At 35.3% G+C, this 24400-nt stretch overlaps 1 protein-coding gene and 1 pseudogene across 1 annotated transcript in view; one reads left to right on the forward strand and one right to left on the reverse strand.

Annotated features, from left to right (window-relative positions):
- Positions 1–9884: 9884 nt before the first annotated feature.
- STT3B (STT3 oligosaccharyltransferase complex catalytic subunit B) overlaps positions 9885–24400 on the reverse strand; it is a 103367-nt gene continuing 88851 nt past the window's right edge. Inside the window, exons 10-16 of the mRNA XM_045776385.2 lie at positions 23620–23831; positions 21758–21945; positions 21007–21178; positions 19985–20158; positions 17069–17182; positions 14597–14809; positions 9885–11509 (exon numbers count right to left, since the gene is read on the reverse strand). Coding sequence (XP_045632341.1) covers positions 11429–11509; positions 14597–14809; positions 17069–17182; positions 19985–20158; positions 21007–21178; positions 21758–21945; positions 23620–23831 — 1154 coding nt within the window. The 3' untranslated portion in view covers positions 9885–11428. The remainder of the gene's footprint in view (positions 11510–14596; positions 14810–17068; positions 17183–19984; positions 20159–21006; positions 21179–21757; positions 21946–23619; positions 23832–24400) is intronic.
- Positions 22692–22791, forward strand: LOC123778794 (U6 spliceosomal RNA; annotated as a pseudogene).

Here is a 24400-nt window from a genome sequence, read left to right on the forward strand (position 1 = left end):
TTTGTCAATTTTGTTGATCTTTTCAAAGAAACAATTTTTAATTTTTTTGTATTTTCTGTATTTTAGTTATTTCTGCTCTAATCTTGGGTTTATTTTCTTTTAGTTCCTTAAGGTTCAAAATTAGATTGTTGATATTAGATCTTTACACATGTGTTTACAGCTATATATTTCCTTTTAGCACTGCTTTCACAGCATCCCATTTTGGTGCTTTTATTTTTATGTCTTCTGTTCTAATTTCTCATGTGATTTCTTCTTTGACCCACTGATTAAGAGTGTTAATTTCCACATGTATGTGGATTACCCAGTTTTCCTTCTGCTGTTGATTTCTAGTTTCCTTGAATTGTGATTGGAAAAGATCACAATGGTTTGTCTTAAACTTTGTTGACTTACTTTGTGAGCTAGCACATGGTCTGTCCTGAAGAATGCACACTTGAGAAAAAGGAATATTCTGCTCTTGTTGGGTGGAACCATCTGTGTAAGCATGTTAGGTCCAGCTGGCCTTACAGGGTTGTTCAAGTCTTCTATTTCCTTATTGATCCTGCATAGTTGCTTTATTATGGATTGTGGGGTATTGAAGGCCCTATTATTGTAGGGCAATTTCTCCTTCAATTTTGCAAATGTTTGCTTCATATATTTTGGAGCTCTGATATTTGGTGCTTGTAATGTTTGTGTTATAGTAGCAAATTAATTTTTATCAATATGTAATGACCTTGTGTCTTATAAATGTATGACTCTGTTTGTCTGATATTAGTATAGCCAATCCTGATTACTGGTTGCATGAAATAGTTTTCCCATCCTTTCACTTTGAATGCATGTGTATTCCTTTGTATTTAATTTTTTGTACTGCTACATTTTTATTCTCATTTTCTTTTATCTGTGTTCTCTAGTCTTCTTTGTGGTTACCAGAGAGATTACATAGAATGTCCTAAAGTAATAGCCATCTATTTTAAATTAATATCAACTTAACTTCAGTCACATAAACTCTACTCCTTTACAGTTCTACCCTTGTTACTGATGTCACAAATTACATATTTATATGTGTATCCAGGATTTATAATTATTTTTATGCACTTTAAGTACGGTAGAATTACAGGACTGAAATTATGAACCAAAACTATAATACTGGTTTTCATATTTGCCCATGTATTTACCTGTATAGTTTTGTATACCTTTGAGTTATGTCTAAAGCCTTCTATTTCTACTTAAAAGATAAATATTTTGTAGGCAAGTGTAGTGGTAATGGACTCCATCAGCTTTTGTTATGTGGAAATTTCCTAATTTCTCCATTTTTGAAGAGCAGTGTTGACAGGTATAAATTTCTTGGTTTACAGTTATTTTTGTTCAGCACTTCGGCTTCCTGACATAAGTTTCTACTGAGAAATCCTCTGGTAATCCAATTTGCTTTTATATTATAAATCACTTTTCTCTTGCTGCTTTCAAGATGCTCTTGCTCTTGACAGTTTGATTATAATGTGTCTCAGTGTGGTTGTGGGTTCCTTTGGGTTTAACATACTTGGGAGTTCACTGAACTTCCTGAATTTGTAGATTCCTACCTTTCCTCAAATTTGGGGAATTTTCTGCCACTATTTCTTCAAATCTTGTTGCAGTTTTCTCTTTTTCTTCTGGGACTCCCATAATGTGTTTTCATCCGTTTAATGGTGGCCTGTAGGCGGTTTTCAGATTCCTAAAATTTTTTGTTCTCCTGAGACCAAATAACTTCAGTTGATCGGTTTTCCTGATTTTTCTGTTCCAGTGTTGTTAAACCCTCAGTGAACTTTTCATTTTTCAGCCACAGAATTTGATTTTCTAAAAAGATAATTCTTATCGTAGTTGATATTCTTTGTTCATGTTTTCAGTTTTTTGACTGTTTTTACTTTTAGCATATTTAAGACGGTTTAAAATCTTTAGTGTGTCTGATGCCTGTTTGTTAATGGATGATTCCTGTCACATTACATTCTTCCTTTGAATAGGTCATGTTTTTGTTTCTTTATATGCCTTGTCATCTTTTGCTGAAAATTAGGCATCTGAAAAGTCTCTTCAGGTCTTTTCAAACTGGCTCTGTGCCAGAAAGACCTTCATTAACTTGCAGTGTTGGAGCCTTGGAATCAGCCCAGGGTGGAGACTTACTTAAGGTCACCTCAGGTCTTTTCTAGCCATGTCTTCCCTGGGGCCCTGTGTTTTTTTTTTTTTTTTTATTCCCTTTATACATGGCCTTATCCGTTCTTGTTCCTGGACCCATAATTTCGTGCCTGCCCATCTCCAGGTCTGTAGTATCCCTGCAGCTTTTATAAGCCATGCCTCCCTCTTTCTGTAGCTTTTCTCAGCCTATAGCACTTTTCCCTGAGCCAAGTTAGGTGAAAACGAGACCAGTTTTTCAGACAGCCCAAGACACATTAGAATGTTGCAAATAAAGTCTGTCTTGCTCCCTGCTATTTGAGAAAGATCACTGGGAGCTGGGACGCTGCTTTCTCCTAACCATGCCACACTGTGGAGGGGGGTGGAGAAAGGCTGAATAAAAACATGACATTTTTAATATGACTTTGTCTTGACTGGACCTTTATTCAGTGCTTTGACCACTGCTGTTTCTCTGGGAACATTGGTGGGTTTTGCTTTGCCTTGTTTTTAACGCTTTCATGAAAGAAATGAGGGCCTGGAGCTTCCTAGTCTGCAACCTTGCTCTCATTTTGTGTGCAGTATAATAGAAGCACAATACAAAAATCAAGTGTACAGTGTAATAAAGCAGACACATGTAACCACCCTCCAACTCAAGAAACCTAACACAGTCATCACTCCAGAACCACTCTACTTACCCATTTGTAATCAGAGCCCCCTATTACCCCTTCCACCTCCACAAAAAATAGTCACATCCTGCATTGCCTTATAGCTTTAGGAATGTATTTAGGGATGTAAAATTGTGTTAAACACTATATATTAGGTTTTTTTTTTTTAACTGTGTGTAAATGAAATCATGTTATATAATCCTTTAGTCTTTTAAACTCATTTTTAAGATCAGTTATTCCATATCAATGTAGTTCATTCTTTTTCATTTTATACTATTCCCTCTTTGAACATACTGCTTGCTATCAGCTGTTTTTGCCAGATTTAGGAGTGGAATTACTGGGAAATGGGGGATGTGTATTTTCAGAGTGGTTTGAAAAGTTTTAAGTTCCCACCAGCAATACAGGGCACTTTTTGTACATCCTAACACCACTTTATACATTTTAGCTAACCTGATAGTATGTCCCTGTGCATATACTGCCATTTGGATTTCTTCTTAAGAACTAAACAAATTCTAGATATGTCAGTTGCAGGTTAGGTGATGATACTATTTACTGAGTTGCCCAAAATACCCAGTGTGTGCTTGTGGTCCTAGGGTAAGTATTAAAAGGCCATTGAACAAAGGTATAGGACTCACATTACTTGAGTTCAAAGACTTACTGAAAAGTTAGTATATAGTTTGTATATGGTTCCTACCTCAAGCCATATACAAAAAGTAACAGATTACGGGGCGCCTGGGTGGCACAGCGGTTAAGTGTCTGCCTTCGGCTCAGGGCGTGATCCCGGCATTGTGTGATCGAGCCCTACATCAGGCTCCTCTGCTATGAGCCTGCTTCTTCCTCTCCCACTCCCCCTGCTGTGTTCCCTCTCTCGCTGGCTGTCTTTATCTCTGTCAAATAAATAAATAAAATCTTAAAAAAAAAAAACAGATTACAAAACTAAAAATTATATATAACTGAAAGATGCAAAATGGAAAGTGGGCTTGCCTTCTGTCAGTGTAGTCATTTTGTCAATAGATAGGGCCATAAAAACATTTTAAAAAGTATGTCCTTCAGCAGGATATGGGCCTGAGCTCCAATCCATGTTCATCTCGTTTTGTCAAAGAACAGAAGATGTTTTATCAAGTTTGAATAATTAAGATAGTGTGCTAAGGTTACAAGAGAATGCACTGTGTCACACTTAGTCACTCTGGTTCCCATTTGATCTCCAACTTTCACTGAAGCCAATTTCACAGAAGCAGACATTTGATATACTAATCAAAAGACCTCCAGGTTCTTTTTAAGATTTAAGAATAACTCTCCAAGACAATTCCATATTTTCTAAGTAAAATATTTCTGACAGTGGAGGACTAGGGAATCTGGGCCATTTCCCTGGCTAAGGACAAGGAGAAAAGCTAGACAAGACATAACATCTGCTTTAAGACTACATAGAACCAAGACAGTATCACCAGCCCAGAATCTAGAAGATGGAAATCCTGAGAAAGCAGCTTGGCATTTGGGGCCATTTCCCCCTGGAAATTGGGAGACACCAAACAGTTATTTCAGTAACTTTCAGAACTAGGATAAATGCTAATATTTAAATCTGCATGGGTATAATCCTTGAAAAGTTTCAGTCTAGGAATAATGAGCCAGCCCTTACCTAGGAGTGTCAGGCTAGCTTTGTATATCCTCCCTTAAATTGGATTAAGGTGATTGGGGCTTGCTGGTTTCCTATATACCTAGCAGAAACCAAATCCTCTCTAGAAAGGAAAACCACCTAGGCCTGAACTTCCTCATACAATTTCTTAAATATGTTTAGAATACATAAAAATGCCTGCGTGTTGGGAGATAAGATCACACGAACGACAGACAGGAATAAACCCCCACACAATAGAAACAAGACCCACAGAGCTCTAGACTGTGGATTTATTCAATATAAGCTTAAAACAACTATGCCCACTATGTTAAATAAAAGCTCGAAAATGTCAGTGGGTCAGCTGTAAACCATAAAAAGCAGCACAGCAGATGGGATAAATTCTAGAACTGAAAAACAGAATAAAATGAAATCAATGAGTTTAACATCAGATTAGTCAAAAGTAATGAAAGAATTTAAGGAGAAAATACACAGAATGGAGGAGGAACAAAAGGAAAGAAGCCGCCAAATAAAGAGGGTAAATAAAGGGTCTGTGTTTTAATCAGATTCTCAGATTTTCAGAAGAAAACGGGGGAGAAGCAATATTTAAAGAGATGATTAAGAATTTTAAACCTCACTGTTAAAAACCAACAAGCTCAACAAATCCAAAGTAGGACACATTAGAAGTCTGAAAAAGATACAGCATGCAATCATCTTAATAAAGCTGATATAACACTATTATTTATCAGACAGAATAGGCTGTAACAAAACGTGTTACTGAAAATCTATGGTATTCCCCCAAAATTGAAGGTTCAATTTACCAAGAATGTTCCAAATGTATGTTAACACCTAAAAATACAGGTTCAAAACACAAAAAATTGACAGCTCAGGGCAATTAGACAAATCTGTTAATAGCCTACAATTTTAATACATCATCCTCAGCAAGTAATAAGTTTCAGGGGCATATATATACACACACCTGTATAGACTATATATTGGGCCACAGAGCAAATTTCAACCATTTTCAAAGGGTTAAAATCAGAGTATCTGACCACAATGCAATTGAGGTAGAAATGGATAATAAAAGCATAACTAGAAAATCACCACATTTAAATAGCAAGAAATGTACATCTAACCCTCGGTTCAAGGAAAGTACAATGGAAATTAAAATACATATTAAACTGAATAGTTCGCATCAAAACTTGTGAGAATGGAACTTAAGCTATACTTGGAGTAAATTTATAACCTTAAATTCATATATTGGGAAAAGAAATCAACACATTGAAAAGAACACCTCCTGTCCAAGGAAATAGAAGAAAACTGACATAAATTAAATAAAAAACATACTGTAGAAAGTGTCACCAAAGCTATAAACTGGTCTTTGAAAGGGGAAAAAAAATTAACAAAATTGATTAAAAACTGCCAAAGAAAATGAGCATGGTAATGAGGGAGAGGACAGAGCCAGAAACACATAGGAATGTGAGACAAAAAAAGAAAACCAATGTTAGGAATGACAAGGACAGGATTACAGAATCTGCAAACATTAAAATTAAGTGATATGAGCAACAATTTTAATCTATTTGAAAATTTAGATGAAATGGACAAATTCCTTGAGAAACACAATTTCAACAAAACTGACAAGTGAAAAACTAATCCTATGTCTATAAAATAATTAAATCTGTAATTAAAAACCTTTGCACAAAGAAAAATCTAGGCCCAAATGTTTTACTAGCCGAATGTTTTACTAGTATTTTTATCAAATACTTTTATTTCAAGAATGCAAATTTAGTTTAACACTATATTAACAGAATAAAAGAATCATCTCAGTAAATGAAGGGGAAAAAAAGCCCATGTTTTAAGAGTCATTCATGATAAAAACTCAGCTTATGAAAAATACCAAAAACTTCCCCTATGAGGCACCAGGGTGGGTCAGTCAGTTAAGCCTCTGTCTTCAGCTCAGGTCATCAGGTTCCCTGTTCAGCTGGGAGCCTGCTGCTCTCTCCCCTTCCCACTCATGCTCATTCATGCTCTGTCGCTTTCTCTAATAAAATCTTTAAAAAAATAAAAAAACAGAACTTCCCATAGGAAACAGGACAAAACACAAATGTTACCTTTTCTATGCAGTACTACGCTAGATGTTCTATCAGTACAGCGTAATAAAAAAAAAATGTAACCACTAGAAAGGGAGAGAGAAAACTGCCATCATTTCTCAATTATGATGGCACAATGTTTATAATAATCTGAATTGTTAGAATTTAACAGGTTGTGGAATATAATCTCAACATACGAAACCAAACTTCCTATATGCTAACAATTGAAAAATAAAATTTTGTAAGACATCAAAAAATTACATTGCAATAAAATTTATGAAAATGTACAAGGCCAATTTAAAAACTGGAAAACAAATTAAAGATGACCAAGTCCTAAAGAACTTGAAGGATATCCCATGTTCATAGAAGACACAATATGTTAAAGGTGTTCAGATTATTCTACAGTTTTAATTTCCAATCAAAAGCCTGACAAGGTTTCTTCTTCTTTTTTTTGGTGTTCCTTAACAACGTGTTTCTGAAATTTATATAAAAAAGCAAAGGGCCATTAACAGCCAAGGGAAGATTAAAGAACAGGTTGGGATGGGAGAGGTACTTGCTTTACTGTATCTTAATTATCTTAAGGCTACAGTAAGTCAAGACCCAAAGGTAAGAACTCTCTCTGTAATGTAACAGACTCCAGAAATAGACTCATGGACACTTGATTTATACCGCACAGGAGTACTGCAGAAGGGTAGGAAAAGGATATTTTTTCCATGAAATGAAACAAAAAGCATCCAAAAACAGTTCACACTGTACTCAACAAATGAATTCCAGGTGGACTACAAAGCTAAATACAAAAGATAAACTTTCTTGAAAAGAATACAAGAGACTACCTTCACATCTCAGAAGGTTTTTTATACGGGGTCTAGAAAGCTATAGGCACACAAAAGATTGAAAAATAAGGCTACATTAAAATAATACATTCCTAGGCAATTTGCAACACTAATGATGGGCCTATATACAAGACATATAAAGAACTATGACAAATAATAAAAGAAAAACTAACAGAAAAATGGACTAGAATCAAAACTTATATAAAAGGATTTCCAAATGGCCATCCATCCACACCAGTAACCTGGAAAAGGCAAATTAAACAAAATGAGAACTCATTATTCACCAACCAGAAAGGGAAAATTATAAAGATTAATATGGGCTGATTAGGATGTGAGAATTAAAAGAACGTTCAATATCCTACTTAGCAATTCTACTTTATTAGGTAAATACCCACCAAAAAACGTATGCATATACGCTCTGAGAGAGATGTAAAAGGATATTCCTATAGTATTTGTAATATCCTCAAACTAGAAACAATGCAAATATCCACCAACAATAGAATATGTGTGAAGTGGAGTAAAGAGAAAGAAATGGACACACAAAAGGAATCCTATTTATCAGTGAAAATAAAGCCGCTGCATGCAACATTCTGGATCAATTTCATAAAAACTGAGGAAAAGAATACAAAAAATACTTTGATTCTATTTACATTGTTTAAAATGTAGGTGTAATTAAGTAATTATGTTGAGAGAGAAATACTTCAGTATTAGAACCAGAAATCGGTAATTACTACAAAAGCTAGGAGAGTAGTTACCTTTTGGAGAGGGGAACTGGGACAGGCCAGTGACTGGCTAAGGGCATGAGGAAACTTCTGGAGTACTGGCACAGTTCTGTTCTCTTGACCTGGGTTGTGGTTACAAAGTTGCTTATTTTGTGGTAATTCACTACAGTATGCAGTTTTGTGTTCTTCTGTGTTATATTTCATGGTAACAGAAGTTTACTTCAAAAGAAAATTAAACATCATGACATTTGTTTAGGGATGGTCTGTTGCAATTTCCTACCATCTCAATTGCAATTGCTGTTGAGCTAGCCATTTATCCACAATTCCACCTACCTTAACTGAGGATTACGCAGCAAGGTAGATGTCTGACAAAACCCACATCAAGCAGCAGTTCCAGCAAGATGAAGATAATTCTGGAGATTGGTTGCATGACAGTGTACTCAAAAGTACTGAACTGTACATTTAAAAATGTACGGATGTGAGATGGTAAATTCTGTTATGTATTTTTTGCCACAAATAAAACTTAAAAAAAGGAAGGTGCAGGAGCTCCAAATCTCATCTTACGGCACTTCAGCTATGAAAACAGTAATACTCTAGAAGATGCTTTTATACTATCTAGCCCTCTGGCCTCTTGGTCATGGCCTAGGGACTCAAAAGAAGTAAATCTCTACAAATGCCAACTCAGGTAGGTAATAATGTAAGTTTGAAAACTGAATTTTATCTTTGGATTTGCTGTCTCACTGCCTTATTTATACTCCAAAGCACTCAGCTTTTTTCAATTCTAAAATGTGGAACAAAAACAAAAGCTATTTTATAGCCTAAAAGTTTAATAGTTTGGTATTAGTATGGTGTATGGTTAGTGATCACACATGAATTTAGAGATTTAAAGAATATTCTGAGCCAATTATTGTATATTCCAATGTATTTAAACTACCATAATTTCACTTTTGTGCTACAATAAAACCACAAATGGGGTTACAGTATGGTGTTTTACTGAACCACTGAACCAAAATGGTGTTCCCTAAAACTGAGAAAGGTGGAAGATCATTTCTGCTTTTAATGAGAAAATTCTACAATGAAGACTTGACTGGTTATATACTTTACGGAGCAGGACCTTTTGTTAGAGACCTATCCTCATTTAAAGGAGATAAAGTTCCTACATGGCAAGGTATCTTCTCCCCCTTCACTCATTCATAAAAAGTCAAAATGGGATTATAATTCTCAAGTAGAAAGAAGGAAAAACAAAATAGTAGGTTGATGTTGAAGTAATCTAGCACTTCTTTTCTATAACAGTCCTCCCCTTATCTGTGAGGGACATGTTTTAAGACCCCCAGTGGATGCCTAAACATGCAGACAGTATCCAACTCTATATGTTCCGTATTTTCCTACACATAATACCTATAATAAAGTTTAATTTATAAATTAGGCACAGTGATTAACAATAAAATATAATACTGACAAAAATCTACTGTAATAAAAGTTAACGTGAATGTGGTCTCTCTCTCTCAAAAGATCTTATTGTAGTGTACTCACCCTGCTTCTCGTGATGATATGAGATAATAAAATACCTACGTGATGAGATCATGTGAGGTGAATGACGTGGGCATTGTGATGTGTGTTAGGCTACTATTGACATTCTGAAGATGCATCATAAGGAGGATCATTTGCTTCTGGATCACGGTTGACTGCGGGAAACAAACTGAGGAAAGCCAAACCACAAACAAGTGCGGAGGACTACTGTACACATATTCTCTAAAATCTTTGTAAACGTGAACAAGGAAGAAATTATGTGTTCAGTACTCTGTAACTCCCTTCAAAAATAAAATTTTTATAAAAGACAACACTTAAAACAAAATTTGAATTAACTTTATTTCCCCTACAGTCAACAACTTCTCTGCATTGACTTTTAAAGCAACAAAGTAAAATAAAATCCCCCAAATGACAAGGTATCAGAAATCCAGATTTAGTTACACTTTGTTTGTGAAAATGTTCAGCCATTTTATTGGTCTGTAAAAGAACCATCATCTGGGTCAAAAATGAATTCTATAAATCAAAGAATATTCTACACTTTGGAAAAGAAAATCAGCAGTAACATTCTCACTGAATATTGTAAATTACACTTTTCTTCATAAAAGGTACATACTATTCTGCACTTTTCCACCAAAAGCAGTGGTAAGTTATGCTTGTTTATATAAAAAAAAGTTATATCCTGTGGCAGGAAAAACCCTTTCTCTTTCACTTTTACTAAACAACTGGAGAAAATTTTCAAGTCTATATAAAGTTGCCTATAAGCTGGAAAATGAACATGTTCAATCTCCATTAATATTTTAGTGCATTTTTTGACAATTGTCACATTTTTAATAAAAGTAAGAAAATGCATATAGCATTAAAGAGTGTTTCATCAAATGCTTCAGGGATTTAAAAAAATGGAGCAGAGGATAAAAATCATTGTGATGGATGAAACTATTATAAAATGAGAGAAATCCAGGCAAAGTTTACAAATCCTTTGTCATTTTGAAGAGTCACAGAAAAGGAACTTTGGATACCTGTCCACCTTAAGGGTTTTTTTCCTTAATCTTTTGCATGTAAACATAGTGCTAATCTCAGTGATACCAAAACCCAACCTGGTAAGCAACAAACATTCTGTGCAGTTGCCATGCCTTCCAAAGGATATAAATTTAGCCCTTGAATGAACAATGCACGAGATCTGCTCTGTTAAGTACCTGGTGAAAACAACTGCTAACAGCAGCAATGTGTCAACATAAAAAACTATTTGCATCAATTAGTTACTCAGAGGTCCATCTTTGAAACAGCAGCTTCTTTGACAGAGCAAACAGTAAGCAACAGAAAATGTACATTTGATGAAACAATCTTTGCATTGGAGAAACATGAAAATAAATATAGTTCAAGGAAGTATAATTATTTTTCTAATACCTCTTTCTCAGACCTGTACTAGTTTACTGGTTCAAGAAACTCACATCACATTTTGTCATTTGTATTTTACATATTGCTATCTGGGTAATTCAAATAAAATGTAGGTCTTGTAAAAAATAAAAACATTGACAAGTATGCATGTGCCAGGGACCAAATTAGAGGGTTCTTTGGTGCAATTAGTCCAAATTCTCAGATTTGAAGGATAATATGTACCAATAAAAAAATTCTGCTGTTAGACATTTACAGCAGTGCTCTGTCTTGCTTCACGTTACAAATAGAAAATAGCTGTTCTCAATAAGCCAATTTTATTTTTTAAATCAGGCATTGCCAGAAAATTTTGTACATTAATCTGGACCAGTGATGGTTCTGTACCCTCTGTTGTGAAACATGACATGAGCTAAAGGCAAAGACCGGTTCTCACAAGGACAACTGCTTCAAGTTAGGAACCAGAACAGTGTATTTAAACAGTCTTCTTAGATATTTTCTTGCCCTTCTTAAAAACTAGCTTATTTTTAATGTAGCCACGCTTCCTTTTTGTAGTCTAAAAAAGAAAACAGAACACATGATATTAGTGTAGGTTTCCCACGGATTAAAAAAATACACAAATGGTTTACAGCACTGTGATGAAGACTGTCTAAACAAAGCCCTTACAGTTCGTCTTACGGCTGGACTGCTTGAACAATCAATGAGCACCAATAATAGTTCTATGCTAAGTAGGCTGAGAGATCCAAGGTAAATTGAACTATGTCCCTTGCTTTAAGATGAAAGCACTACCAGAGCATTCCTCAAATGTTGTATCATCTATTCCTTACCATCAGGTAAATGAACTCCTTCCTCCCCTCTCAACCACTAAATGCTTAGCTAGCTATAATTATTACTCACATTTCCAGGCATGACAGAATATAACACTGGACTAAGGAATCAGGAAATGTTAATGCGGCTCCTGGTTTAGCCTCCAAGAATTAGCTGTGTATCAGAAATACAAATTAACTCAGGAACTTTTATTATGTGTAAAATGAGGATAATTGTACCTATCTACAAAATGAAAGAAATAAAATTACTTGGCATATTCTCCCAATTTAGGTAGAAAAATACGAACTTAAAAAATGAAAAACAAAACAAAAACCAAACACCAAGAAAAAGAAAGCTGTAACATTCTTTGAGTTTCATAGATCTTTAAAAAATATCATTTTTCTAAACACTTCAGGATCCCTCTAATATACTTTCAACAGATGTTTTCTGGTGTAAGAAACAAATCAATACAAATGTTGTGTTAGACCTTATTGCAAAATATTGGCTATGTTAGAATCTTAGAAGATAAATCATATAGACACATGTGTCTGCCACTCTGACACAGCCACAGATACTGAAACGAGCAAATACATTGTGCAAACGAATAATTTAAAGCACTTAGAAGTTAGAAGAGGCTGAAGACTAAAATATAACTCCTGCAGGGGGCTTCAGAAAGTTAGGATAAATGCTAGATGATGTGACTTATGATGTCAGTTTAAAACAATTTTTAATTTTTTCTAATAGGCATAAGAATACAAGGCAAGGGGCGCCTGGGTGGTGCAGTCATTAAGCGTCTGCCTTTGGCTCAGGGCGTGATCCCTGCGTTCTGGGATCGAGCCCCACATCAGGCTCCTCCGCTGGGAGGCTGCTTCTCCCTCTCCCACTCCCCCTGCTTGTGTTCCCTCTCTCACTGGCTGTCTCTCTGTCAAATAAATAAATAAAATCTTTAAAAAAAAAAAAGAATACAAGGCAAAATGCAATTTTTCTTAAGGTTATAAAAATTAGCTACTGCTAAATTGTCCATAATTTATGTTACTCTATTATTAATTTATAAAGGCAAAAAAGTAAAAAATTTCAAAGGGCACAATTTAAAAAGATTCAAACCAGGTTAAGGAGTTAAGTTTCCTTATCATCATTACCTAAAGATTTCTAAAATGAAATCTTTTATATAAGATCTTGTAAAATGCCCCAGGTCTATGTAAGTATGTAACTAGACCCTCAGTGACCCATGCCAAAAAGTCTTTTCTCCAGCCCTGGACTACACACAATTCTAGTGCCTCAGCCTTGTCAGCTTTGTAGTAGCGGGAATAAGTCCTCAAATGACTACACAGCCCCAAAAGTAAAAACGGGGGTGGGGAGAGGAAAGCAAATATTCCTCTAGTGCTAATATAAAACACAATATAAATACATGGGAAACCTGAAATTCAAAATCCATGTTGTTGGCTACTAAATTGTATGTTTTGGGCATACAAGGCAGACTAATTTTTATTTATCCATTCATTTCCTGACTTTGGGGAAATGACGGGAAGACAAAAGAGGTCAGATTAAGAAAATTCACTATCATCAGACAGCAAATTTGATGGCCTTGCCTTCTCAGAAAGGGTAGACTTTAACTGGGCTTAGATGGCTCAGGAGTAAGTGCTTTGAGACTAGCAGCATTTGTTTTGACTTCTGCGCTGATGTGACTCACCAGTTTCTCCGCCCATATGGCTATGAAAAACCAGATCATTTGACCTGTCATTTGATGTAAATACTGTTAAGTGAATTTGATATGACTAGCACATGCATGTCAGCTCCATGTGACATATTTAAATATATCAGTCTAGATATGGTGATGTATACCTGACAGAAAGTATTAGTTTAAAAAGTTTCTATTTATATATCCTACAGCTCATATTTAGCACTTTTATAATATACATTGAAATAATCTGTACTTTGAATATATTTTAAGTATATTTTAAGTAATGCAAAAGGAAAGACAATTGCTTTAATGATTTAAAAAAAACTCATCCAAGCAATGTAAACCTAAGCATCATAACACTGAAATCGGTCTAATAATTAGTATTATAAGAGTAGTACCTTAAAATACAACCTTAATATTTTACCTGACTGCTCATTATTGCCCATCTCCTACAGAGAGCAACCTATATAAATACTCATTTTTAGTAGCCTATTATAGCAAAGATTAAATCTATTTGGCTTAAGTGAGCAATAATGACCTTCAATAAAATACTTCATATCTTATTAAATATTTATTACAAAAGGACTAGAATAGTCTCATCATCGTAATTCCTGTCTACAACCTTTGTCATGATAATTACATTTAAAAATAATTATCTTAAGATAAATGATTTCTTTAAAATTCAAGACTCTGTCAATCAATTCAGACTTAGTTTTCACTCAGTGAATAACATAGTAGCAAAGTACTAAGAATGGAACATGAAAATGCAATATAAATTTGCTTTGACCAAAAGATGAGAAACCAATCACATTTTTACATTCACAAAAGTTCGGAAAGTGATGGCCACAGATATATCTTACTCTCAAGTAAGTCTTACTAATGGGAATGACCCAAACTAAATCCAGAATGCCTCTGGAAAATCTCAGCTTGGTTCACTGATAATCACGATGCTATCCAGAAAAGGCTGCTGCATGGGATATCTCAAGTACTCAGTTTGAAAGGAATGGCCCTAATACGCTAGTTTGATACTTACTTTGTATATAAGCCATAGTCTACACAGATCTGGCAAATGAAAATTTATTAGTAATTTTCAGCAACTGTTTTTCAGACCAACTGAGTTACCCTTTTATGGACATGACTTCCCTTGGCACCCACCTTCTTTGACAAATACTTCTGTTTTGGGAAAATGTTGGTGACTCGAGGTTTATGGTCTAGTGTCTCCCTGTTATCAGGTGCTTTCACTTTATATATCCTTACAAGCCAGTGTTCTGATGTAAAGGCTTCCTCCAAATGTTTGAATTTAATGTCCTTGTTTCCAATCTCAGCATTACGTGTTCGATCAAAACCTGGGGGTGTACGAAAATCCAGCTGCAAAAGTGGTATTAGTATGAGATGTTAACCGTATTGGAAAACATTCAGTATTAGAAGATAGTAAATGTTATAATCAGAGTGAAACTCTCTCCCTTTAAACTAGGAAAACAGAATCAGAGCAATATATCGTAACATTTCTCATATGTTGCTAACTAGATAGGAAGAAATCAGGAAGAGAGAAACTAAATACAGCAGAATTAGAATTTCACTGAACCCTTAGTAGATGAGCAGCCTACAGGCATAAAAACCCAGAACAGCCAACCAAAGGAAATCCATCAAAGCCCTTTTTATAGGTATACAGAGAAACACACAGAAGGGACTTCTTTTCTGTCTCAGGGCCTTGCACTAGCTACTCTCTCAGCCTGAAAGTTCTTCATTCAGTTCTTCCGCTAGGCTGGCTCCTTTCTATCCTTTGGTCTCAGCCCAAACACCACCTATTCAGGGAAATATTTTCTTGAAATTGGTGGGTGAGAAGTCTCTTCCATTGTTTCCTCACCTTTTACTCTACAGCATTCACTGCTAAAGTTTTTTTATTTATCTTTAAAATTACCTGTATCCTCCACCAGGATGTAAGCTGCATGATGACTTTCTTTTATTCAGAGTGTGGTTTTATCTCCCCAGTGTTATTTGTTAAATAAATGCACAAGTAAGCAGTGATACTACATCCAGAAAGTGGAAACTATAAAGGAAGTTAGAAAAGCCAAACCACAGGAGGATTTATGAGGAATGAAAAAAGGAAAAAATGGGGGGAGGGGAGAAGATTTTAAGAAATTCTCAAACTAAGTTTATGTTCACACACAGCATAAGCAAATTCAACTTTAAAACAAAAACAAACGCTGATGAGGGAGTACCCGTTCTTGCATATCTATACGATAGAAAAGTTGTACTCATGTCTTAAACTTTTATTATTCTTGAATAGGGAAGACATCAAAACAAACGCATGCTAGAAGCATGACTCGAAACTGCTGATAAATTTAAAGGTCGCACCACGAAAAAATCTTTTGATGCTATCATTATAACCAGAAAAACTAATCTTTGACCCATTTTCTGAGATACCTATTTATCATAGTTTAAGGGCTTCTTTCTTAATTGAGTTTAGAGACCATGCAGTTACCTTCAAAGAAAATCAAAACACAAACAAAACCCTAAATCTTGTAGTAGTAAAATTACTGTCTATTTTTTTAAAGCCACCTGCAGAAAATAAATATAGTCAATGGTACTGTAATAGCATTGTATGGTGACAGATGGTAGCTACACTTAGAAATACAATGTCTGAACTTGTCCAATTACTACATTGTATACCTGAAACTAATATAATATCATGTTGCCAACTGTACTTAAAAAAAAAAAAGAAAAAAGCCACCTATAAAGTAATTCCAAATGAATAATAATGAAACATTACCTTGACCCCCGTATAAAGTTCAAAAAGCGATTTTTCCTCTATCTTCTAATATCGACCAGAAAACAATACGAAATCAGGCAGTTTTCACTGAAATCTTAGTATGAAGGTCTAACTTGGTATTATAGTCATATAATCTAAGAGCTATAAAGAACCCCAGAAACGAAGTCATCAGTCCAACACCCCTTATATACAGCCAAGGAAAAAAATGAGTCCAGGAAAGATGTGACTTGTCCAAGGGTTACATAACCTGACAGAGCCAGGTCTAAAACCCAGGTATTATGGCAGGAAGTCCACTGTTTTCTTTTTGCCACAATGTCTCTTTGCACATTCACTCATTTTGGGGACCCTTAAGCTTTTGTACGCACATCATTCTAATATTCTAGGAAACTCTTACCCCAGATAGTCTCAGCTAGCTGTGATAACAGAACAGGGATAGAGAGAATATCTGAAGTGACTATGTAACTCAACTTTTTAATTTCAGGCTTTTCCCCACCAAACAGCAAAGTAGCCTACTTCAGATCATGTGGTTTCCTACCTAGAAGACCTCTCCTGTGCAGAAAAATGTCTTCCGAAAGCATGAGATCAAAAGGTAAGATGGCAAGTGAAGGCTGAATTTGAGCCTAGTGTTAATTAGTATTTTGGAAAGAAATCTTTTTGCTAAAAAAATTTCCCCCCTAACTTTTTACATAGTAGTTTTAGAAATGTAAATTTAAGGGGGTGTATGGAATCTTTAGATAGCATATTTTTCTTTACAGCACAACTAAAACATTCATTATCCTGTTTTCGGAGGTAAACAAGACTACTGTAAAAATATTCCTTTGAATAAAGATCATAGGAAAACTGATGTAACCAACCTGCATTTCTCCAAATCTGTAGTACGACATTTTATACATAAGGCAATTCAGCAACGTGGGGGATCCTGCTTTGTCTACACGAAATTCTCCTTGTGGGGTGAAATAGTCACTTTCCTACAAGAAAGGAAATCAAATTTCTGTGTCAGTTCAATTTAACACACTCAAAGCTACTAGTTTCCCCCTCTCATTTCCCCATAAGAAGTAGCTCTTGAGGTATCTTCAAAAAGCCATTATTTAGTTATCTCAAAAAAATATGGTATTAAAAGATTAATTTATAAATTTAACATGACCCCTAAAAGAAACCTGCAAAAATTATCATGGGTTTTTTTTTGTTTTTGTTTTTGTTTTTTACTGAGTCTAGAAATCATTTATAAAAAACAAACAAGAATGTCTAAGAAAACACGAGAAAATAACAAGTCTTTGTTGGATGAGGGAGGGCAGATTTTAAACCATGTTATAAAATCTCAATTATTTAAAAAGAATGGTGTCAACACCATGGTTTAATACCAGGCAGACTAGTCCTCTTCAACTGCTCCATCCTCAACCCCATTACACCTTTTGAGTTTTCCTAAAAGTTATTTATTTGTCCCTATGAACTCTAAATAATCAGTTCTTTGGTTGGGGAGGAGAAAGGTCTAAAAAAACTGTGGTAGTTTTTATTGGGATTACATAAAATTTATAAATTAATCTCTCAGAGGGCCAATTTGGCAATATAGATAGAAATTTCTTGTCCAGAATTTATCCTACAGAGATATCTATATATGGGCAAAATAATGAGTATAGAAAGTTATTTATTACACCACTGTTTATAAGACTAAAAACCTGGAAATAAGTATCTATCAAGAGGGAAAGGTTAAATAAATCATGGTGCACACACACATCCGAGCAACCACCGTACAGATGTGCAATAAAGGAATGAAGAAGGCTCTCCACATATTCTAATATGGGAAGATCTCTAAGATATATTGCAAAGTGAAGAAAGCAAAAACAGAGTGTATACTTTGCTACTAGTTACCTGCTTGAATAAGAATCATAAGAAAACCATAAAACATGGGACATTTTCTTTTCTTGGGGGAGGGGATAAATTTTTATTGTATATCTCTTTATATTTTACTGATCTATTTTTAAAGATTTTATGGGGTGCCTGGGTGGCTCAGGTCGTGGTCCCGGGATCCTGGGATGGCACCCTGCTCAGCAGGGAGCCTGCTTCTCCCTCTCCCTCTCCACCTTCCCCCTGCTCATGTTCTCTCTCTCAAATAAATAAATAAATAAATAAATAAATAAATAAATAAAATCTTTAAAAAAAAAATAACAGATTTTATTTATTTATTTGAGTCAGAGAGAGAGAGTATGAGGCCGGAAGAGGGATAAAGAGAAAGGAGAAGGAGACTCCCCACTGAGCAGGGAGCAGCGGATGAGGGGCTTGATCCCAGGACTCTGAGATCATGACCCAAGCCAAACGCAGACACTTAACTGACTGAGCCACCCAGGCGCCCCTATATTTTATTTTTTGAACCACGTGAATGTATTATCTATTTTCAAAGTTCAAGAATAGTCAATTTAAAAGCATGGGAACTGAATCTACCATAAGTCACAATTTTAACACTGCTAGAACAAATCCACAAATGAAAATCACATACTGGAAAAATTAAACTAAGATTACTTTAATACAATGAAGTCATGTTTTAAAATCATAGTTAAGGGAAAACATCACAGCATTTACATTTGAACAGAAAGTTGGGAGCTTTATTTCATCCCTGTCACATGACACACGTACATACATTTCCCCAGCAGTTTCTTTTATTCTGGATCAGTGGTGAATTTTACTCTTATCTTTTGTCCCTTCATCATGTAACCACAATGCTGGGTGCCCATCCTCTATGAGCTCACAACTGAGAGGGAGAGATATCTTAGAACCTATTAACAAAACAGGCTGCATGTGATTTGATGATAACTACACACACAGATGCACCAGAGAAGGGCTTCTGGAGAGTGGATCAATCTGTGGTAGGGAAAGTATTTCACGAAAGAGAAGAGTATATAAACACTGGCATCACATAAGTCAAAGAAAGAAACCACAAGGCAAATTTCACAGGCTAGATTGATGGATGGAAAGAAGCTGACAGAGGGACAAGAGGCCAGCAAAGGAAAGGAGAGTATTAAGGGGTTTACATTCCAAGCTAAGGAGTTTGGATATTGTACCACAGCTCCATTACAGAGATTATTTCATACCAACCCCTAGGCTGAGCCTCATCTACACCCCCACAAATTTTCATAATAGTACCACAAATTAATTACTCCTGGCCTCCCCTAGTGACAATCTTATGCTACCTTAGTCACCATTGTAACACCAGAACCAAGAATGAGACCTAGTGCTTCAAGCATGTAATGCTGACTGGCCAAAAATAAGCTGCCCATAGCACCAAGCTGACAGTGGCAGGGTTTTAGTTCTAACTCCTGTCTCTCTGATTTCAAGATCCTTAATCTACTGAAGGCTTTTAGGCTGGACAATGATATGCTGAATGTCATGTTAGATAAGGACAGGAAACAAGATGAAGGCAAAGAGAGCAATCTCAAGGTTACTGTCCTATTTCATGTTTATAATCATAAGGGTTAGTATCATCACAGTGGAAGCAAGGAAAGGGCAGAACTGAGAGGCTACAGAGGAGTAAAAAGCAAGAGTCTTGAGAGGGGACAGTTTCACAGGGGAGAACAGAAGTATCAATGAATTTTAAAAGTTTTAAACCAGGAAAAAGGTCCAATGCTTTACTATTTCAATAAATAGTAAAGTCAGAGTAAGGAACTAATTTAGGGGATAAGATGATGAAAACAAAGACGAGACAATTAGCAAGATAAGAAAATTACTTGGACACTGGCAGCTGTCTCTCACACATGTGGAATGATCTAGTTCCTTACCCGAATGTCTTTTGGATGTTCCCCTTCAGCTATCCTAACCATCCAGAGAAACTTGTTGATGTCATCACCAGAATAGCCAATAACTCCTCCAAAAATAACCAAAACATAATCTACATCCAGACTCCTCATGATTTTATAGGCTGCTGATTCATTTGAAGACATTGCTTTTCCCACCTATAGAATAAAAAATGAGAATGTGTGTACTTAGTCCCACAGGACACTAAAAATAAGAACGAATGTACACTGGACAGAATGCACCTCAAGAGTTTGATTTACACGGAATTCTTTCTAAAGAGACGATTTGCTATGAATTAAGCAAATTTACCAAGATCTATTAGCATCTCACTTATTACCAATTACAGCAGGAATGTCAACATCTGAATACATGTTCTAATATTGTGCTAATAATTAAGCTTCATGAAATTAATATTTTAATATAAAAGCAGGCAAGCTTAAAAGAAATACAGTATCTCATAACCTCAAGGCCAGAGATGACCAGCAATCTAGTTGATACAAATATATTCTTCTTCTCAGTCTAGCAGATGATTAGCTACAGTGCTAATACAAATAGAACTCATTTGCTTAACATCCATTATCTATTTAAAATCTTTAAAGAACAGAGAGGTGATTACCTTAATTTATGCAAATTACTTACTTAATAGAGTGAACATAATTTACATGCCCATATAAATTCAATACATTTGGCTTTACATACTTGAAAGTAATTTTAATTTAAAGATGGAAAATACAAGTTAAACAATACTTTAGAAGTTTCAGATTTTGCCTAATTCTCCAGTGAACTAAATCTGAATGATATTTAAATAATATCATTCTTAAAAACAAAGTATATAAGCATACCTTGAATTCACTTTACTGAATAAATGTGTGAAATATTACTTGGAGAATTCAACAAGCAAAGAGTACTTTTACCCACATTTTCCCTACTTAAACATAAAGTGAAGCCTGATTGCCAAGTAGTAAAGATTTGTAATTTCTAATCTTTGGTTGTATCAAGTTCTTACCAGTGCTATGTGGCTGTTATTCCAGGTGTTATTATCCACCAAAGTAGTTCTATTAGCCATTCCAGCTATCTGATAGCCATAATCCCACCAAGACATCACTCGGGCATGTTCATCTGTATTTTGCCTTAGCCAAAAGTAAGCTTCTCTAAAATCATCTAAGATATTCCTGGTGCTGAAAAGAATCATATTATTCTTTTAAATAAGATCTTAAATGTGAAGAGGGTCACTTAAAATCCTAAGGGGCTAAGCCATTAAATAATTTCACATTTTAAAAGCCTCAACAACAGGGGGGGGGAGAATCCATGAAGAGCTAGACCAGTGCTTTTTAAACCATAATATGCACACAAATCACCTGGCTATCTTGAAAAAAAGCAGATTCTGGTTTAGTAGTTCTGGGGTGGAAGGTCCATAAGGAGGTAAAAGAAAAATATGGTGGATTCAAATGCAGAGCCTCGCAAACATCATTCTATCTTTGAATTCTATCTTTTGAGACAGGAAAAAAAAGGGGTAGGTAAAAAATCCTTTTATAGCCAAGTTACTTTCTTTTTATTTTACTTTTTTTATTTATTTGAGAGAGAGCACAAGCAGGGGGAGGGGCAGAAGGAGAGGGAACAGACTCCCCATGGAGCAGGGAGCCCAACGTGATGCTGGGGATTGGCTCAATCCCAGGACGCCAGGATCATGACCTGAGCCGAAGGCAGACACTTAACCGACTGAGCCACCCAGGTGCCCCGCCAAGTTACTTTCTTACCCATCATGATTGTAAGAGGCCAGGACCACACTTGGACTGGAGTAGGCATTGCTTGTGACCCAGGTACAGTGGACTGCAAACATCATCAATAGCATCAGCATCAACATGGTGACAATGCTTTTTATATTAGGACCTAATCCTTCTTCAGTTTTTTCCTGTTCAGTTACATGTTTCCTCACTTTACCTGCCTGAAAACAGAAAAACTGGTTACACAAATTAATTATTTGACTTCTGTCATTAAGACATTCAGGGAAAATGTTGAGAGAATGTTAATCAATTTAATTCTTTGAGAAGGAAAATATATAACCATCAGGTATTCTTGTGTGAGTGATATAATGTTTTCTAAAAATTATCAAAGTAGATTTTAAATTCAAATGTGAATGAGAAGGATTTCTGGGACTATACCCAATTCAGGAGCTGATCACAAAGCAAAATACCTCTAGTATGAAGCTTCTGGACCCAGGTGCCCTTATGTTTTATTTAAATACAAAAGGAAACAAAGACAAAGGAGATAGCTTTGGTTATTTTGGCCTCATTCTAGCAATCTTTTCTTATAAAATCTGAATTTGTCATCCTGAAAATGGCAGTGTCTACCTATAATTCAGACCTGTAGGACTTTAGTATAGGAAAAACCTGCATTACCATAATCTTCCAATTACCAAAGTCTCAAAATAACAGGCTTGTTATTTTGTTAAGATTGTTAAGATTACAATCTTTTTAAGATTACATTTTTGAAAACAACAAAAAAATCCCACTAAAAACTGAAGGAGTCAGAGGTTCTAAATTGTAAGGCTAGTTTAAAAAAACCACAAAACAAAGCAACCACAAGAGCAAGAATGTGCTTTATTAAACAAATCTGCATGAATTCTACTGGACCTATAATAGAGAAAGGCAGAACTTCAAAGTTAATACTTACAATGGGAAGTTTCATTGCTTATTGGTATTTAAAAACCTAGTGAATATTCAAATAGCAAAGTTTAACATGGCCCATGCACAAGGATGACACACAAATTCATGAAATGTTCCACATTTTTTCATAAAAGATTCTTTTTTGACCCCCCCTCATAAAAATAAATAACATGGGATAAAAAAAAAAATGTCATCCAAGACAAGTGCTCTTACAAATCTTTTCTACATCTGCACCAAATATAATCCTGCTATGTTATGTTGAGAGGTTCAAAGTAAATTACATTATATTGGCCAGCCACCTGTTACTAACTAGAGGATTTTTTTTTTTTTTTAAGAGAGCAAGACAGAGAGAGTATGTGTATACACCTGTGCAAGCTGGGGGTGGGGGTTAGGAGAGAGAAGAGAGAATCTGAAGCAGGCTTTGTGCCTAGCGTGGAGCCTGACAAAGGGCTCAATCTCACAACCCAAGATAAAATCAAGAGTCAGACACTTAACCAACTGAGTCACCCAGGTGACTTATTTTTTTTAAAGGCATTTTATTCCCTTTTATTTTACTTTTCAGTCAACCAACTATTTAAAAAGTTAACACTGAATATGGACCTAAAGGATTAGTACTTATACACATCGTTTCAGAAGGGTTTATAGTGCTAAATTTTGTGTAACTATGTAGAGCACAAGGTTTTTACTCTCAAAAGTGGAGGGGTTTCAGATAAAACCTGACCAACAAGAAATGAGAATTCCTTTTCTCTGATTACACTGTATTTTCTTATTCTAAGCTAAAAGACCAAAGGACCAAACAGGACCCAAATGTTGAGGCAAATACTAGAGACCAACTAGAAATGTCACAGGTTGTCTAAATTCTTGTTTAATCATTTTTCTTAGTATGTATAAGTCTTACCATGGTAGAAAAATAAAGCACATAAAAATTTTAAAGGCCTTACTTAGGTTCCCACCTTATCATACAAATTTCCTGGGTTTCTTTTATCATCTTCATCACTGCTGTCTTCCACAGGTGGGTTTTCCCTTTTCATGTCATCGCCCAAATAGTGCTCAAAAACATTCGAGAAAGCAATTGCAGACAGCATACAGACGACTGGAGTCAAAGTCAACATCAGTCGCACCATCACTCCAGCAAAATAGACAGCACTGATTGCATACAGAGCAACTGCAAAGACAAGTTTGCTTATAACACTTCAGAAAATGTCCACAGAAAATTGAACTCAGTATTTAATACTACATTGTAAACCAAAGCTAAAAAGAGACAACTCATAAAAGAGCTTTTTAAATTGATAATACAGAACAACTGATTTAATAGTCTTATATAGAAATTGTAAGTCAAGTTGACTAAACACTACGTATCAACAGTTTTACGTTAATGTATAACGATTCAAATTTAATTATTATGGGGAAGAAGACAATTTAGTATTTGTCAACAGCATCACATATTAGAAAATCCATAGTTAACAGACGAAAACATATTTGGTGAATTATATTATTAGGCACAGTAAGTTTACAGACTCAAATAGTTTATGAAAAGCCAATGCAAATATCTGGCATAAAGCCTGCTTTAAAGTAGGAATGGGATGAAAAGAATATAATTTATTAACCAAAGGAGGAACTTGTAAAGTTACTGCCAAGAGACTTAAAAAAATTTTTTTTGAAAGTAATTTTTAATAGTCAAAGGCTTCTAGATAATGTGCTAACCACAGGGAAAGGCTCCACCAATTCTGGCTA

This window comes from Ursus americanus, chromosome 20, assembly GCF_024610735.1.
Source record: "Ursus americanus isolate L20-20 chromosome 20, mUrsAme1.1.p, whole genome shotgun sequence".
NCBI lineage: Eukaryota > Metazoa > Chordata > Mammalia > Carnivora > Ursidae > Ursus > Ursus americanus.